General features: G+C 34.9%; 2 protein-coding genes across 4 annotated transcripts; both read right to left on the bottom strand.

Annotated features, from left to right (window-relative positions):
* Positions 1-194: 194 nt before the first annotated feature.
* LOC136809620 (uncharacterized) lies at positions 195-4,283 on the bottom strand. Of its 2 annotated transcripts, XM_067066163.1 has the most exons (7): positions 4,184-4,283; positions 3,830-3,894; positions 3,615-3,671; positions 3,012-3,081; positions 2,495-2,603; positions 1,625-1,718; positions 389-727 (listed from the first exon to the last, which is right to left on the bottom strand). In XM_067066163.1, the coding sequence occupies exons 1-7, from the start codon at positions 4,242-4,244 to the stop codon at positions 695-697; spliced, it is 489 nt and encodes a 162-aa protein (XP_066922264.1). In that variant the 5' UTR covers positions 4,245-4,283; the 3' UTR covers positions 389-694. The 2 variants fall into 2 exon arrangements, with proteins under 2 accessions (XP_066922265.1, XP_066922264.1); XM_067066164.1 differs by lacking the exon at positions 3,615-3,671 and having other exon boundaries at positions 195-727.
* A 113-nt stretch (positions 4,284-4,396) lies between these two features.
* LOC136809619 (calcium-binding protein 39-like) lies at positions 4,397-18,059 on the bottom strand. 2 transcript variants are annotated; one of them, XM_067066161.1, is made up of 11 exons: positions 17,950-18,059; positions 11,246-11,362; positions 10,176-10,233; positions 9,913-10,019; positions 9,001-9,119; positions 8,323-8,491; positions 7,827-7,886; positions 6,306-6,371; positions 5,675-5,818; positions 5,329-5,434; positions 4,397-5,015 (listed from the first exon to the last, which is right to left on the bottom strand). In XM_067066161.1, exons 2-11 carry the CDS (start codon positions 11,351-11,353, stop codon positions 4,891-4,893), a joined length of 1,062 nt encoding a protein of 353 aa, XP_066922262.1. In that variant the 5' UTR covers positions 11,354-11,362; positions 17,950-18,059; the 3' UTR covers positions 4,397-4,890. The 2 variants fall into 2 exon arrangements, with proteins under 2 accessions (XP_066922262.1, XP_066922261.1); XM_067066160.1 differs by lacking the exon at positions 17,950-18,059 and adding an exon at positions 12,651-12,712.
* Between the last annotated feature and the right edge of the window lie 41 nt (positions 18,060-18,100).

Below are 18,100 nucleotides of genomic sequence, written 5' to 3'. Positions count from 1 at the left end.
CAAGTTCTTGGGAAAATGGACTCACAACATGGCCAAAATAAGAACATGCTAAGAACATTTTTAGGCTTAAAAATCAAAAAGTTTTAAGAACATCTGAAGGCTTCAAAGATTTTGGATGTTCTTATAAAAAACGTGTATTAAATTGTGGAGATCACTGAGGCTGGGACAGGAACAATTAGGACATAAGCTTTTTATTAGGTCTCTTGGCGTCTTTCGATTAAATTAAAATATTCACAATCTTAAGGAAACAAATATATAAATCTATACAAAAATAAATAAAATGGAAAGTAAGTAAGATAAAGTATGCGTGTAAAAAAGTGATCGACTTTCTTGGTACTTCGTGTTCTTCAAATGGTTTGTTCTTCCTTTTTAAAAGAAATGTAATTTTCTTTCACTGTTATCTTTTGAACGAGTAGAGCAAAAATGAAAGATAGATAGTTTAAAATTCAAGGTAGGCTTTTTCCTTTCAAAATGAGAGAAGATTAGTTAGTTTTCTCAAAGTCTCAAAGTCTCCATACAAACTGTTACAAATCTTTTGAAACACTCAGTACTGCCAAGAATGAAATTGACCAAGTAATGAATAAACTAATTGCTCAGTTAGTAGTAAGAAAAACAATGGATGAAAGAGTGAATGTGAAGTATGGATGCGTGAAAATCTGTATGAAAAACAGTTAATAAAAGATATTCAGCACGTTCATAAAATGGATCGAATGAACTCTTCAGCACTCTAAAAAAGATAAAATACTCAATTCAAAAATCAAATTTGACAAACAGATCATCTAGGGGGTGGTTGAACATATCAACAGACGGTCGAAAAACGAGGAAATTGGGACATTCCATTAAATTTCCATACAGGGGGTAGACAAATCTTTTCAAGTCAAAAAACATTTCTTGGAATGGGAGGTATCCCCCCTGGAAAATGGCGAAATTAGCAAAGAAACCCATGGAAAAATTCTGTTCATACCTTAAAGTGACGGTGGACCATAGATATCTTATATAAAACACTAGATAGAGCTACTCTGTATTTCCAAAGCAACGGCAGGTGAAGCAAAATAATGCAGCATAATTCACAGTAGGTCACAGTTCGGTACCGGCAATTAGTTCAAACAAGCAAAAAATCCTGAATGCGACGAGGCGAAAGATAGGCCTGATCGATCAAATTGCCGGCACCGAACTATGGTCTACATATCAAAGATGGGGGATTATTTTGATTCAGCTAGGGACCGAGTAGCTCTATCTAGTGTTTTATATGAGATATCTGTGCGGTGGACGAAGTAAAATCAGTCTTAACCCTTCTTGAGATTATAATAAGTCTTACCCACTGGAAAAGTGGAAAAAAACTCTTAAAGACCCCTAGAAATTCTGCTCGCTTGAATGACCCATCAATTATGGAAAGACCAAAGAAACAAGATCATTTTTTGACAATTAGTATGATACAGGAGTGGACTCTCCCTAATTCGAACTTCTATTATTCGAGTCTTTCTGTAATTCGAACTAAAACATAGGTCTTCTCAGCTAGAAAGTAGTTTAAAAGGCTATCTATAATTCGAATCTCTCTTTAATTCGAAGAGAAATTTTTATCCCTTGAAAATCGAATTAGAAAGATGGAGCTGTGAGCCCTTACCTCTAAAACAGAGAGGCCATGATGGCACGATACTTCATTGAATAAAGTTGAATGTTCGATTGCAACAATCTCTCCTTCGTATTCCATCACCACCCTTCAAGAAAATGAAAAGGTGTAAAATATATGTAATGGGCTCTTCCGGAAGAAAATTGAGTGTGGGGGTGGCGAATATAACATTTTCTGGAAATTTACCCCCCGGTCATTATGAATTATGAGCCACCGGACAAGCATCAGTTGACCGCCCCTGACATTTAAAATTACCCCTAACAAACTTTGCAGATTTTTCATTACCCTTCGGACAAAATATCCAATATATCCTCCATCCGCCTCCTGGAAGAGCCCAATCGTGACTTGGGAATTTCTCAGGACTGTAAACATAGAAGCTAAAAGCTATCATCTTCATAAACTAAAAAAGCAGAATAAACATTCACAATTTACCAAGTTCTAATCCTGGTAGCATTTCCCTGTCGTACGACGTCATTTTGTGATCATTTTATCGGTCTTTTACGTGTCAGTCCCTTAATACAGTTCTAATTGACCCCCCCCCCCCAGGATAGGTTCAATATCTACAAGGGAGCGGATATCCAGGGGTAAAGTGTCTTTTCAAGTAAAAAATACGATATCCACGGGGTAAGTATCTTTATAAGAGAGGATATCCAGTGGGTTGAGTATATTTTTAAGAGTGGATATCCAGGGGGTTCGATACTTCGAAAAATCAATATCTTCCACAGTGGGGGTAAAATCTTTTCCTGGAAAAGCCCAATAAAGCCGTAACCGTCATTTACAGGCAAGCGAAACGGACCGTCAAAAGAAGCGACACACTGTAACTCCCAAAATTCTCACAAGATGAAGAAACTAACCAACTAATACCTTTTGTTTTCGAGGTCTTGTTTATTTGCCAATAACATGATCGGTAACTTGGGATGCTTCTCTCGAATTTTCTTCAACTGTAGCACACCTTCTTCGTATGACTCTCTTGCTATCAAAAAAAAAAACTTTCATATAAAATGAAAAGATACGCAAACCGCATCGCAAGTTTTAAGAGGGCGCTCCTTTCATCGCTTGAATGAATACTAGATCTGTCGTGGATTCCAGTTTTATCTGATCACAAACTCCTAAAAGGTTCCCCACTGCAAAAGGGTGATGTTGGAAAAAAGATCGAGATTAGAACAAATTTGAATAGTGAAGTTAAGAAGTTTGCAAAATGTAAATATATAAAAAGATGGTTTTGAGTTTCCCCTTAACCTTAAACAGCACTTTATCCCCTTGAGTTATGACCTACTTTAAATGTGAATATCAAGCTTGCTTAAAGCTTTTGAAAATTCAACACTCGATGTCTTTTATTATGGTCAATGAGGTGGTAACAAAATAAGTATACTCATCTTACATGTGACATCATAAAGTATGCAAATAGCATTGAAACTTTCTGCTCCGTTCTCCCACAGTTGTAGCATCACCTGAAAAAGGGAGAGAGCCTCAAGTCTAAAAATCATCTCCAATTTTACCATCATTAGGGGCCATCCATATAGTAGGTACGCAGTGAAGGGGGGAGAGGGGGTTTAGCAAAAGCGTATGTTTATTGTTTGAATGACGTCATTTCTATTGTTCTCTGCGTACAAGGGGGAGAGTGTCAAATGTTTGGAAAAATTTTGCGTAAGTACTATATGAATGCCCCCTTATCCATTTAAATGACGTTTCCCAAATCTACACAATCATGACACAGATACAAAGGATCATCAAAGCCCGTATAAAAAAGCCGGTCTGGAAGCCTTTTGTTTCCTTTCATTGTTTCTTACTTCTTGAACCTGCTCACTTTCTGATCATGTGATCAAATCTTAAACCAATCCCAAATGGAGCACTTGGTAACGTGATCAAAACTGAGCAAATCGATTTTTTTTTTCATATTAACAAAGGAAAAAGCCAACAAAAAGTTGAAACAATAAGCTTCAAGATCAGGGTTATGTACAAGGACTATGTTTTCTATGCACACCTCGTCTTCTCCGCCCAACTTCATATTGAGAGCCGTAAAATCATCTTTCAAAGTGTGCTGTAAAAGAAAGAAAAGAAGTTGCTTAAGACAACATCAGCATTGACGAGCTGGGTTTCTGTAACCTTTGCAGCACTTTCTGCAGGCTATTCCAAAAGACAACGATTTTCCTTTTAAAACTGAAGAAGAACTCGTTCAAGCAATCGATAAATCAATACCTTAGCATATTGACAACAATTCTTTCCTCCACTTGCTAGACATTTGATCAAGGACGTTTTACCAACTGAAATAAAAAATGAGACAATGGAGAAAATAACATCGTCGTAACAAACCAATTGTCTTGCATGTTTTGACAAGATTATTTCTGTTACTTTCATTTCAGATATTTGCCCTTTTTGGCTAATATTTCTGGCAATTAGCACTTAAAATAATAGTGATATAATTATACACTATCGCCCAAGGGCTTTTGTCATGTTCAACAACACTCTACTCAGCGGGTGTGACACCGGGTGACGGCTAGTCTGTTACTAAAGAGGTCGAAAAGAAAATCATTACTAAAAACAAGCTCCTACCTTTTCTACCACCGACGATGGATATTGAAATATTTGAAATTTTTTTGTTAGTATTATGCATTCTACAAAATATAAATAAATAGAATAAAATATAGGTGATCATCACTACAAAAAGAAGCCAAGTTGAAAACTCATTGAAGTTGAAGTTGGAAAGGTATTTTGAAGAGCAATGTCTGCATTTTGAAGGAACTTCGAAAAGAAATGACGGCACTCTGAAGGGAAAGAATCACATTGATATTCATTCCAAGAAAAAAAATAAAAACACTCGAAAAAACAACATAAAACAAAAACGAAAAAATTTACAATAGTAAAAATTATACAATATGTAAAATTGCAAATATGATAGTAGATTGGGAGGGAAGAAGAAAAGAACAGATCGTTGCATCGAACACCCACCGCCCACCACCCAACGTCTGTTGTGTACATAGTGTAAACCAATCTCGACGCTTCCAGCGGAAAAACCGAACCATATAAAAAGCCAACTATACTTTCTACTACGAGAATTCATTATAAACAAAAAACAAAACTATTCAAAAAATGGATAATAATTTAAGTCTGTGATAATTGATATCATCATCTAGAGTACAATCAATTAATGAACGTGGCAGCATATTTCTATACTGACCAAATATCCTCAGAGCTCATTTTGGTTTGTTTTTTGAATTTAATAATTGAATAACATTCTATAAAAATGGGCTTTCTTTGCATTATGAGGCGGGCGTTTGGTCCATCTGATTTGTGGCGGATGGCGTTGCAGCTGTGGCGGAGGCGGGTTGTAATTCTTTTATTTGTTTGATGAGGTACGTCTTTTCATCATTAAATTGCTCATCTTCTGCATGGTACGAAGAAAGAGAAATGCATGAAATGCGGCTATGAGGAAAGTGGGAGGCTAGTGAATGCAGTGGGAAGCGAAATGATGTGAGATGAAGTACTATCCATTTGCACTTTTAAGCTTCTCAATTTATTGACGGATTTTAAACTGCCTGCGGTTTTGTAGAGGTCTGTGAGACGGACTAACTTCCACTTTTGGTTTAGCCTCTTTGCAGGTTGTATAAGATATCAAATTAAAAAGATCCTACTTGATAAAAAAATGAAGTCAATATCTCTGAATGATTCCCTATTAATAGAAAAGTAAACAAACATACCCGTCCTATCGGCGTGAAAGTGCATCAAAAATTCTACCAACTTTTCTTTATTTTTAAGCAGGATATCTAAGATAGGAGGCGTTTTGATGGGGTTTGCCACAAACACCTGAAAAATGAAAGGGGAGTATTTTTAAAGAGAAATTCTAACTTTGAACATTCCGACCTAATAAAAAACACAAAGAAGTCATGTTATTGAGCTCCATATAGTTAAATATCTCATTATTTATCAAACAAAGAGAAAATTCTGAAATCAGCTTCTGTTTGAATTGAAGATATCTGATCCTTGAAAACTAGTAGTCAGAACATAAATAGCAAACAGTCTAAGCCACAAAAAAATACTGGGTACCTTGAAAACATGGAAAGCTTCAAACTGGATATTCCGACTTTTATCTCTCAACATATTCATCATTAATTTTAAGTTTTCCGGATTGCTTATATATTTCGTCATCACTACAAAGTTGTGTCGATCAAGTAACAGTTCTCCTAAAAGCTGAACAGGAGAACAAATACGATGGATCTCATTTTCTTCACAACACATTACACAAATTTGATTTCAAATTACTCTTAAGTTCCAAATAAACGCCCCCCCCCCCCTCGTTTATTAATTTTTAAGAATATTTTCAGTTGTCAAAGAGAAGGTCCCTATTTTGCTCTAAATAGCCTGATTTTAGCCTATTTACCTTATTATATTTTTGGGTTTTCAGTAGTACAATTTCCAACCCCACGGCAATTAGGTCCCCCCCGTTTATTAAAATCTCGAAATCTTTCCAATCCCCCCCCCCGTTTATTTGGTACCTAAGAGTAAGGATAAAACTTTTTGTATGGTTAGACAGAAAAGTTTTTGCTGAATAAATATATAGAGAAAAAACTGCGGACTTTCTTTTGATTTAGCTTAAGAGATGGCTACTTTTGAATCAGAATCAGAGGAAATATTCCACTCTCTTAAAAATAACAAACAGAAATAATATTTAACATACTTTCAAAGATTGGCGTTTCGTCACATAATTTTCAGAGTCTAACAAAACTCTATAACATCCAAAGAACTGAAAAAAAAAGATCAAATAAATTTTTGAAAAAAGGTAGATGCTGAATAGACCTACCTGATGATGAAAGTTAGATAGCAATGCGAGGAGAAAAATGAAAAAAATCAGTAAGAAAATATAGCGGTTAGCGAAAACGCAATAAATTCATCATTGATTGTTGATGGGGGGAGAGGGAAGGGTTGTAGGGAAAAAATAAATAGAAAGTTCTGGTCGCAAAAATCAGTTTTATTGACCATTGAATCATGCTTGATGGTGAGCATTGTTATCAATAATGTTTTTGTGTGAAAAACATAGAAATATAATAAAAAATCCAATGAAAATCTGCAAAAACGGCGATTTCCAGCATTTTCAACCGGAAAATTTTTTTTCTCAAAAATCGAACTCGGCCATGTTTTGAGCATTGCGAATGCGCATCTTTCTGCAAAAAATCAGAACAAACTAAGGATGAAAATTCAAGAAAATGTCATAAAACCGGTTTTCCGGCATATGAAAATCGGGCTCCGTCATATTTTAGGTATTGTCATTTTGCATCAGTGTGCAAAATTTCATAAAAAATATAAAGTACAGCTCAAGAAATTCAAGAAATACTGTTTTTCCGGCGAAAATAGGTTGTTCCGGCGATTTTTAAATAGTTGCGGCTTCAAAAGTCAATTTTATTGAAAATTGAAACATGCTTGATGGTGGGCATTGCTATTAATAATGTTTTTGAATGTAAAAACAACCAATTATAACGAAAAGGTCCAATGAAAATACAGAAAAACGGCGATTTCCGGCATATTTCCAGCATTTTCGGTTTTCTCAAAAATCGGACTAGGCCATGTTTTGGGCATTGTTAATACGCATCTTTGAGCAAAAAATCAGAAAAAACTAATGATAAATCTCGAGAAAATGCCAAAAAACTAGTTTTTCCGGAAAATTTTTTTTTTCGAAAATCGGGCTCCGTCACTTTTTAGGAATCATCATTTGGCATCATTGTGCCAAAAAACAGAAAAAAGTAATGAGCCTATTCCGAGAAAAGCTTGTAACAGACGAGCGAACAAACAGACGAACGAACGAACGGACGGACATGGGTTACGGGGTACCCGGAGGAAGGTCCAAAAAACACTGTTTTAAAAATGGTTTTAGCTAGTGAGAGAATAATTCAAATAATAAAATTCTGAAAGTTCTTGCTTTTACTTCGATCGTGAAAGTGTATGAAAATTCACTTGTACTCATCCAGTAGTGAGGATAATCCAATATCAAAAGACTTTTCCCTTTTGCGAATGACAACAAAGTAAAAACCCAACATCACAGAAAAGGTTCATGAGATTGATCATTCTAAAAAGTATCTTTTTTGTTAATAACTTTTAATTACGACATTTTCGAAATATGGTGTAAGTAGTGGTTTTCTTCTTAGAATTACTAAATCTTACAAAATATCTGAAAATGAAAAACACCCATCCTTTTGTTTGTTACCTTTTCATACTCATCTTCAAGAAATTTGGAACTGGCCATTTTGTGACGTGTCAGAAGATCCTAGCAATAAGAAGAATATAATAATATAGTAAAAATTTGATGTAGTATCTTGTTATCTAATATGTAATAAAATGGTTATTCTTAAGTTTTCATAAATTTGAGCCTTGTGATATCTAGGGCCTGCGCAACCAGAAGGTCCAAGGGGGCTTTTCGCAAATAAACAAAGTGGAAGGTGAATGAAAGCTTGAGAAAATGGGACAAGTGAAAATAGATTAATGCAAACAAACAAACGTAACAAAAGAACATAGAACAAAAGAGTAAAGGTTTAAAAAAAGAGTAAAGGTTTAAAAAAAGCCACTTTATTGATTGACCCTCAACTTTGCTAATGAAGGTAGGGACTCTATCACAATAATTAGGTTGGGGCTGCTGATTATGAGATAACATTTTTTATTTGTTGTCTTTTTGCAAATTGATTAAGAGATAACTATGTGTTTACCTTGAATGTACTGAAGGCATCTGAGGCTACATCGAAAGTTGATAATTCCACGTAATTAAATAAGTTATAAAATTTAGGGGATTTGATTATGAGAGCAGCCAGAGGCTCGTAACGAATACATTCTCGTAGAATCATTCCTGCGTTGACAGCTATTTCTGGTGTCTCATATCTATAAAGAAAATAAAGTCCTTCGTGAAAAAAACAAGAAACAATAAACACTTCGCCAAGAATTATCAACCTAAAAAAGGTTATATTACTATATATTTTATTACTATCGGCTTCTTTTCAACAGTGCTCATTCAAAATCAGTTTATTTCTGTGCATTGGCAAGATTGACAGCATTTTTCAAATCAAAAAAACTATATAAGTCTTTCACCGCCTCCAACATGAGCACAACCCTTTTCTTTGAAATCCTTAATTTCAAATTGACATAAAAGCTTGTACGTTGAGAGTTAGAGAATGGTTTTCGTACCATTAAAAAGGTAAGTTTACACTTTTGCATTAAAGTTTATGCCCTTTTAAATCAAGTGATCAGGAGTTAAAGCCTTAAGTTTGGGACTGGGTAAATTGGCAAATTCAAACCGTATATACATGTCTCCTGGGTTTGGAGGGTTTTAAGTCAACATGAGTTGTGACCTACAATTGTTTGTCAACAAAAATTATCAAATCCATACATACCCTTTTAGTAGCGTAAAAAGGACTTCATTTTTATTGTTGATAAAATCAACAGTGGGTGCACGAGCACCAATCTGTCTTCTTAACAAAGCACCAAAGATTTGAACAACATCTTTACGTGCCTGAAAAAAAAGAGAAAGTTTGCATTAGTCTTATCTGCAAAAAGGAAGCTTGAAAACGTAAAAAAATTTGTTTTAGAGGTGGGGAGCCCAACATACAACAACAACTGGAAAGCAAACCATGCTAACTTTTGAGCATAAACATAAACAATCTTTCCTTTCCTGTAAAGAAACACCTCAACAAAATATACCTTTAAAAGGGAACTAATTTTTGTACAAACTAATTTTTGTGTTTTTGGGTGCCTACCGCCAAAATTAGTTCTGCGAAATGCAATTTTTAGTAAAAATCCTCAAAAACCCACCTAGGAATATAAAAGGATTTCATAAAAAAATACATGTCAACCACAAAAATTTGTTTCGAAAAATGCAAAAATTCCGTACCCTTGTACCGCAAAATTAACAACAGCCAAAATTAGTTCATACGAAAATTAGTTCCCTTAAGGTAATAGAAAATTTTGAAAAAAGTCCGAAATTATTTGGCCAAAATTTGCCTAAACATTTTTCTTGAAAGTCTGTAAGTCCACATTTTATAAAAAGGATTACCATTTCACATTAAATGAGACGATTGTGCATGTACTTAAAACCTGATTTTTTGAAACTTTTTGACAAAAATTTGCCCAAAATATTTTTGTTTAAATTGGGGGCCGTCACATTTCAGTCAATCCTGAGAAAAGCTAGTAGCAGACGGACAGACAGTGGTTAATTTCCAAGACCTTTGAGGTAGGTCCAAAAACCCATTGGTAGAAATTCATTTGTTCTTATTAATATAATAAATAGAAATTCTTATTAGGTATACCTCAAAATCCAGCCTTTCCAGGTTTGTGATTAAGATGAGGAATACGTTGTTATTATAGAATTCTTGTGCTAATTGGGCAACTAATTCTGATTGATTGTCAGGTTGGTCTGAAAAAAAAAATTCAAAAGATAAATTACAAAGGGTAGGGTATTTGCAAAATTTAGTGTAACAAAATTTTCAGGACGAAAAAAACTCATTTAAAAGTTTTCGGCCAATAATACATGCTAGAAAAAGATATGACCTGAAAAAAATAAAAATAATACCATTTCCAATTATCATATTTTTACATGTTTGAATTTGTTTTGAGATATCCTCGTGTGCCTATAACAAAAGTAAAGTAACAAGTTATACTTTTATGGACCTACCTGATAATAAAATTTTTTGAGAAAATAATTTGGAAATTATAATAATGAAAGCGTATCTATTGGGAGAAGCTATCAACACTATTAAAAAAGAATTTTGAAAAATGAATAAAAAAGCTTTTATTTAACGCCCTTGTACCTGCTTGTACACTGTCTATATTAAATCAATATTAAAAAAACTGTGACTATATATGGATAAAATTGATAATGTCCTTACATTTATCAATAATCTAAATTATATTCAATTATAGGACATTGATCTATTAAAATTTGGACCCTTACAATTGCTCAAAATCGTAGGTAATATTGCAAACAAAAGGAGCGCTTGCACTTCGTTAAAGAAAAGAAATTTTTTCTTGGAGAAAAAAAGAATGAAAGTATTATCAATAGTTTTTATTTCTATTGTTGAATATTGATTGGAAGGGGGAGTTAAATTGAAATATTTAATTAAATCAACTCTCGCACAATAATCGAACAATGGAGCACTTTCAAGAATTTGAACATCATTTAAATTCAATTTTTTACCTTACATTCAGCAATATTAGCTAAATAAAATTTTTGATCTATTTATAGTAACATTTTTTAAATATTGATTTAATATTGACAAAAATGCACAGCTTAATAAGAAGTCTCTAGAAAACTCAAACCATCGCACATCCACTTTTACCTATGCTGGTACCCTACTTTCATGCAAAAAAATTAATGATCCAAAAAATACATATTTTTAGCCATTTTTTGGCCCAAATTGACAAAAAACTTTTTTTCCAAAATCAGGCTTTTTCACATTTGAGGGTTTACCATTTTGGTTCTTTGTGCAAATCATCAGATGAACGAATGAAGAGCGGTTATTAATTTATAGGACCTCCAGGTAGGTCCAAAAAGTCTAGTACAGATGATGTTACTTTCAAAATTTTTAAAGAAGAACAAGTTTAACTGCTGATACTGTAGAGGTGACATTGTTAATTTGTTACCTTTTCAGCCTTTTTGCCTTTCGAATCGGTGTCCAAAACTTGAAAACTCTCAGAAATGATCTTCACCACTTCAGATGGACTTTTCTTCGAGGAACCAAACAGTGGCATTTTGAAATCCTGAAAAGTCAATGAATTTGTAACAGTTATCAAATTATTTTATCAAATACTCGTTTTGTTCCTGATAAGGGTATAGAAAAATCTCACAGATTTGCAAAAAAGGGGCCATTATAATCTCTCATATTTTTTGTTCTTTTCTACTCAAACAGAAGAGAAGGTTTAAGTCAAAATGGTTTGTTTTTAGAGCATCAAAAACCTTCAAAAAGAACAACAGCAATCTAAATTCCAAGGGGTTAATTGATTCAATTCATTCCTGATGTAGGGTCAAGATCTCTCATTTTCTCAACACAAAAATTGGAACTTTCGCAGAGGTTAATTTTGCAGTCAAGAGAATTTTTTGTTTACAGTATGGCCTATTTTGCCCTAAATAGACAAATTTTAGAGGTGATTTTTTAAATCCTAACAATAAACGTGTTGTACGGAATTTAATTTCACATAATATACGTAAAAAAAAACCATAAAATTAAATTCCAGGAAAAATTGTTCCACAAAAATCTCTTCCCTTAGGGGAGCCGTCCATATTTATTTGACAACGCAAAACGTTTTGACGTTTATGAGGGGGTGGGGTTTTTTCAAAAGTTAGGTTTGAGGTTGTAAGAAATCAAAGGTATACCTTTTCGTGAAAATTGCGAATAATTTGTTACCACCAACCACAATATACTTTTTAAGCTGTCGAAAATATATTTGTGCATGAATTACATGAAAATTTGCTCGCATAATCCCATTGGTTCGCACTATGATATCATTACATAATATTTTTATTGTTTGTGCTATCGAGCAAACCACATCGCACAAATGGGCAAAGAAGGTGGTACGCCTAAAGCACGGCACGGACCTAACGCTAAGTGGAGCTTTTAATTTCTTTTTAAATAAAGGTTATTAGTTAAAAGAACACATACACGCACGGGAACAACCAAGTACAGACTTTGCAATGGGAAAACTTTGATGAAAAAATGGTGACAACTTTTGGTATACATCGCTTGACGTAATCTGTGGGGGTGGGGGTTCAGAAGATAACGTCAATTTGACGTTATGCGTTGTCAAATGAATATGAACGGGTCCCATTATTAAGGTATAATGTGTACATTATCCAAGCAACAATGCAGCCTTCCCCTAGACAGTCTAAAGTGGGGCTCCACACAGCTCCACAGCCGATTTTTGGATCATATACAACAAGAAACAATTTATAAGTTCCAGGTGTCAACAGTAATTTGCACTTAATTTACACTTAATATGATCAAACTAATTGAGTTTCGTTTTAAAAAAACAACAAATAATTCAAAATTACCAATAGTCGAAAGAAAAATGTTCCTCTTGTCTAAACTTTTATATATTCATCTAAAAAGAAAAAGATATGATGGGTTACTTGAACTACATAGCTAGTCATCACGCTCATTCAAAATTCATCGCAAAGGCTATAACCTGAATTCCCCAACTGATTTACTTGTAAAACTTGGTTGATTGTCGAACACAAGGGAAAAACATAAACTGAGTATTATCACAATTTTCAGATCTAATTGAGTTTTATCATGTCTTATCATGTTCCATTAGGCAAGACAAACTACTTTTTTCGTTCTACAGGAAAACCTTTAGAAAAAATTGGTTGGTTAGTCGGTATAATAAAAATAAATTTGAATTGGTCACGTGAAAGATTTTTGAAATGTAAATCGCAAAAATAAATCATTGTATTTGCACGAACTGGCGAACCAAAGGCGCTGTGGTAGTGGTCATTGACCTTGGTTGCTGCACAGGCGACTGAGGTTCGATTCCAACTCGCAGCGGTTCACTTGGCAAGTGAATGAACCTTTGCCCGGGTCAACCCATGTCATGTGAGGGGAATTGGGTAGTCAGTCCAAGGGTGCTGACGGGGCGCTCATTGAAAGCGCCTATAGTTGCGAAAATAGGCCTCAAAGCCTCCTGCAACTCAACCAAATAGAAATAGAACATGGGTTAATTCATAGGACCTCCACCAGGGTAGGTCCAAATAGCCCTGTAGGGATTGCTAATGAATTTAAAACACAGGTTGTAAAAAACCCTAGTTGTTTGTGAGCTTCTGTATCTAATGTGTTCTAAAGAAGAAACTTTGACGGACCCCAACTGATGCAAACGTGTACTCTCACATCCCCCTTGACCAGTGAAGTATTTCTCTAGCCCTCTCTATTCCCTGGAGACAGAGCCTAAAATTTTATGCGACATAAAAGTTTTTGATATTGAAATGCAAGCTCTAAAGCTATAAAAAATATCAAGCGTTCTCGGCTCAATCCTCGGACCGCGCGCTAAAATGGTAGATATAGCTGAGGCAGATCATTTCGATGGAAGTTGTTGGAATGTTTACTCTTGACAAAATATTGTTTGTTTGATTGTCAATGATGACAGTGCCCTTATTAGTCTACACCTACTTTTGTGCTTTCCACATTTTACCAGCGTCTTAGAACATCTTGCGCTAATGTTTTTAACTTTTTATCTTATTTTATCCTTTCTGGTTTAAAATCACGAAAATGTACGTAATGTATTATGTGATAATTCAATAGAACTAGAACTAGATTAATTTTGTTAGATCTGACAAATTGATGTTTGTAAGTGAACTTTATAGTTTTGATTCCCATTGAAAAACCATATTCCGGTTTTCATGTTATTAGATGCTGTTTTAGAGCTTTAGAGCTAGCCTGCTTGAAGGAATACACTTATGACTCTTTGCTTTTAGGTGCACTTAATATTTGTTTTTAAGTGGGTTACACTGGAACATTCTGTGCGCGAAGTGGATGTTGTTTATAGAAGAATCAAAGCAGTCAGTTAATAAAGAACTGCAGAAATAGTATTAGTTTATCGGCAAGTACAAAACGCCTACTACCTACTACTTAATACTTACTACCTACTACTTACTACCTACTGTAAAATAGCTCAAAACTGCTCGAAATTACCTTTAAAATATTCAGCATGTTAAAATTAGCAAAATCTGAAACTTTGGTGGTAAAAAAGTTAAAACTTCTTCTTTTATCGTACTTTGAAGACTTCAAAATATTTTCTCTCTTTTAATTTGTTTATGACTTTTTCCAGCGCTTTTTCTATAAAGTTTACAGACGCACTTCTTCGTAGAAGAGAAAAATATTTCCTTCGCACACTTACTTATTCATGTCAGTTTTATTTATAAGAATCGATCAATCTAAAAAGTTAAAATACTTTAAGTACATGTTTTTTTTATAAGCAAGTGTATGCCCCTTGGTCAGGCTCGAGTATGCTTAAGCTTTCAAAGCATCCAGACATAGAATATGCTTTTTATATGCTTTAAGAATTATTATGCTTTTGATCAGTTTTGATTCACCCAACCAAATTTTTTAATAAAATCTTTAAAATTTTGTTAATATTCGATTCAAAAAGCATTTAAATTTTTGAGCAGTGGAATGTGGCTAGCCGTGAAATGTCTTTTTTTACTTGACCACTTGCAAACCTTTTTGAATAGAAAGAGATTGACTACTTGAAAAATATTTCAGGCTAGCGTATATGCTTATGTTATGCTTAGGAAATCTGCAAATCTGAGCCTTCATATGCTTATAAGCGTTATGCTTATAAAAAAAAACATGTAATTAGAGCCCTATGTTTCACTGGGTACTTGCTGAAAATCCTTTTTTACAATAGGATAGAGATAGATTGACCCCCTATTTATATTACAGAGCCTTTTTTAGACATTTACGTGTATTCTTATCCTCTTATAATAAGAGTTATAAGAGGGAGTATGTTTAGGAAAAAGGAAAGTTCTTATAATAAGAGTCATAAGAGAGAGTAGATTTAGGAAAAAGAAAAAATCAAGATAATGGCCTTTTGTTTTATACTTCAGTATACTTATATGAGGCGAAGAGAATATTTACTCACTACGTAAATATGCTAAATATTCTTTTAGATAGCATTTTTTTCAAGTAAATATAAAGCAAAGACTTGTGTGTTAACATTCAGATATTACAAAACCAATTCTTTTAGAATAGAGATTTTGAACAAGCGAAGGAGAGTTCTGGTCTGTAAAGTATACAAACTGAGTAGGTAGTAAGTAGTAAGTAGTAGGTAGTAAGTATTAAGTAGTAGGTAGTAGGCGTTTTGTACTTGCCGATTAGTTTATTATGTGAAAAGGAGGTAAAAATTTTTGGATTTTTCCGACTCAAATGAACAGTCCATCACAAAGTGCCATATAAACAAAACTCAACATCCTTACAAAAGTTCTCTTTTTGATTTCCCAAACGTTTGTCTTACGCGTTCACTTCCACAATAATTTATATAAATTGCAATTTCGGTCAGTCCACAGTCAGGTATACGCGTGTTTTTATTTACGTGACCTAAGTGTCTACTAAAACAATCCGGGGGTAAGTGACAAAGCAACACAGCAGATTATTCGTTAACGTAACTTCGATTTTTTTAAATGAAGCACAACTGGAAAAAACAAAGCTTCAAAAAGTTGCATATGTCCAGTGAGTAAACGATTCTGACAATTAACGAAATTGATGATGATGATTTTTTTTTCAGTCACGCAAATGTCTCTTATTGGTTCTAGTTCTAGTACGACCCTGGGTAACGCCCGCACATGCCCGCACATTTGCAGGCGTTTGTGGGCAAAATTTAGAGTTAGGATTTGTAACGTCACCCGAACGCGCCCGGTCAGCGGGCGTGACCGGGCGCAAAATAAACTCGTCGTGAGAAATGAATTACAGACTCAAAACAAAGCTCTTTCATGTGATTTTTAATGTCTATCATGTTTGAAATAAGACAAAACACAAAATAAAAAAGATTTCCAGAGTATAAAAAACATTTTCAGGAACTCTAAACATAAATTTAATGATGCAGTTTAAAATGTTTTTGGTCAGTAAAATGTTCACGATATTGTTTACTTTAAACCCGTTGCACGTTGCACTCAAATCGCTACAGCCGTTCCATCAAAAATTAAGGGAACAAAGACAAGGAACGAAAATCTCTCCCCGCACACGCCCACACATATGTGCGGGCGTTTGCGGGTGAAATTTTGACTTAGAATGGCTCCGCCCGCACAAGCCCGCAAATGTGCGGGAATGTGCGGGCGTTACCCAGGGTCGTGTTATAGTCTTGACCCTTAAGGCTACGCGAGATTGAAGCGTTCGGGTAAACGAGACAAGACTTGAATGAAAAAAGCTGGTGTTTTGAAGCGCTTCCGTGCGATCGAAATATCGCTCTTTGTGACGGACTGATGAAACACTTTTTCTCAAAAATTTAGAGTCGGTCGGAGGACACGAACCAAAATATCAATTAGGCCTGGCCAAAACGTCAGGAAAGTGATATATACTATCCGTAGATCTAACACGATTTTTTTTCCTATCCGTAATTCTGTTTTCAGGGGGTAATGGGTCATTAACAGTTAGGTAGGGTCAGGGTTGCTAGTAACGGCTTGTCACTGTGCCGGGTGCATACTCGGCGCCTTGGGCCCCGCAGGGTTGCTAGTAACGGCTCGAATTTCAGTCAGGTTAAAAAAGGGGTACTTTTTCCCATATTATAATAACATTACCCCCGTCCTTTTTGTCATTCTATAAGTATTTCCAAATTTTGTTTTCTGCTGTGCGAGTGTGGCTCAACGGATAGCGTGTTGGCTTCCGAATCTGAAGGTCTTTCTTTAGTGGTGTTTCGAATCCGACCCGGTGCGATGATTTGATTGGTCGAAAAATGATTGACGGGTATCAAAACTTAGTCAGAAATGAGAAACTAAGTCTCAAACAGTCAGTAGAAGCAAAGATACAGAAGAAAGATAGGAAAGGAAAAGGAGTAGAAGGAGTGTTAGATATACGGATAGTAGTTATCACCTTCCAAAACGTCATGAGAGCCCATTATTCCTCAGGAACGCTTGAGGAATAGAGGAGGAACGATAAAGTGAAGAAGAAATATCTCCATTCCTGAGGATGAGCGAGTGAGGAATAGACCTTTTTTCAAAGAGGCCACCCTGTTGAATAATTATGTAGTCCAGCAGAAAAACAATGATAAAACCATGCATAATTATTACAATATGCATGATACAGTAATTATGCATGGCTCTATCATTGTTTTTATGGCTGGACTACATAATTATTCAACAGGGTGGTCACTTTGAAAAAAGGTCTATAACGCTGCTCGCTGAGAAACGTTTGAGGAATAGAAGAGGAATAGTGAGCTATAGTGAGGAATGGAGATGTCCGTGAGGAATGCTAATAGTCATCGGGTTAGTAGTAGAATGGTGATGTAAGAAAGGCTGAGCTATCGAATAAATCTTCCGACATTATTGCGACTGGGCCGACGCCGACTCGGGATGTATGTTTTGAATGAGAGTCGGTCGGGCGATGCCAACAGAACATATTATTTTGATAGTCGCCCAGTATGACAACAGTGAAAAGAAAAAATTAATGCGCATATATACTTATGATAACTAGCCATGCAATAAGTTTCATTCTTTTAATGCTGCTGTTTTTAATTAATATTATCCATCCATAAACGGCAACATGGATCGTGTTAAACCTTGTAGACGTAGGTAGTTGAGCCGAGAGCATAATTGGATGGCAGACCTGGTTTAATCAAGTACCATTAAAGTAAAGACAAACACTTACCTACTTTTAAGACAAGAAAGAAGGAGTATGGAGAGTGTTTTTAGATTTGTTATTTTGTTAGAAAAAATATTAGCCACAGTCACCACCATCTTCAAGAAATGACGGAGCCGACATCCAGCCGACAGAGTCGCCTTAAAATAACGCAGGGTCA

Source organism: Clytia hemisphaerica, unplaced genomic scaffold, assembly GCF_902728285.1.
Source record: "Clytia hemisphaerica strain Z4C2 unplaced genomic scaffold, Clytia hemisphaerica genome assembly, whole genome shotgun sequence".
NCBI classification, from domain to species: Eukaryota; Metazoa; Cnidaria; class Hydrozoa; order Leptothecata; family Clytiidae; genus Clytia; species Clytia hemisphaerica.
The sequence above is the reverse complement of the archived record's forward strand: the minus strand, read 5'-3'. Positions and strand labels throughout refer to the sequence as shown.

Excerpts from the sequence above, each read along its gene's own strand:
- LOC136809619 (XM_067066161.1), bottom strand. The coding sequence starts at position 11,353 with ATGCCACTGTTTGGTTCCTCGAAGAAAAGTCCATCTGAAGTGGTGAAG. Across the intron at positions 10,234-11,245 it reads AAGGCAAAAAGGCTGAAAAG|GCACACGAGGATATCTCAAA; the intron begins GTAACAAATTAA and ends CTTTTGTTATAG. Across the intron at positions 8,492-9,000 it reads CTTTTTACGCTACTAAAAGG|ATATGAGACACCAGAAATAG; the intron begins GTATGTATGGAT and ends TTTTCTTTATAG.
- LOC136809620 (XM_067066163.1), bottom strand. The coding sequence starts at position 4,244 with ATGCATAATACTAACAAAAAAATTTCAAATATTTCAATATCCATCGTC. Across the intron at positions 2,604-3,011 it reads CATACTTTATGATGTCACAT|CAAGAGAGTCATACGAAGAA; the intron begins GTAAGATGAGTA and ends TTTTTTTGATAG. Across the intron at positions 1,719-2,494 it reads CAAGACCTCGAAAACAAAAG|GGTGGTGATGGAATACGAAG; the intron begins GTATTAGTTGGT and ends ATTTTCTTGAAG.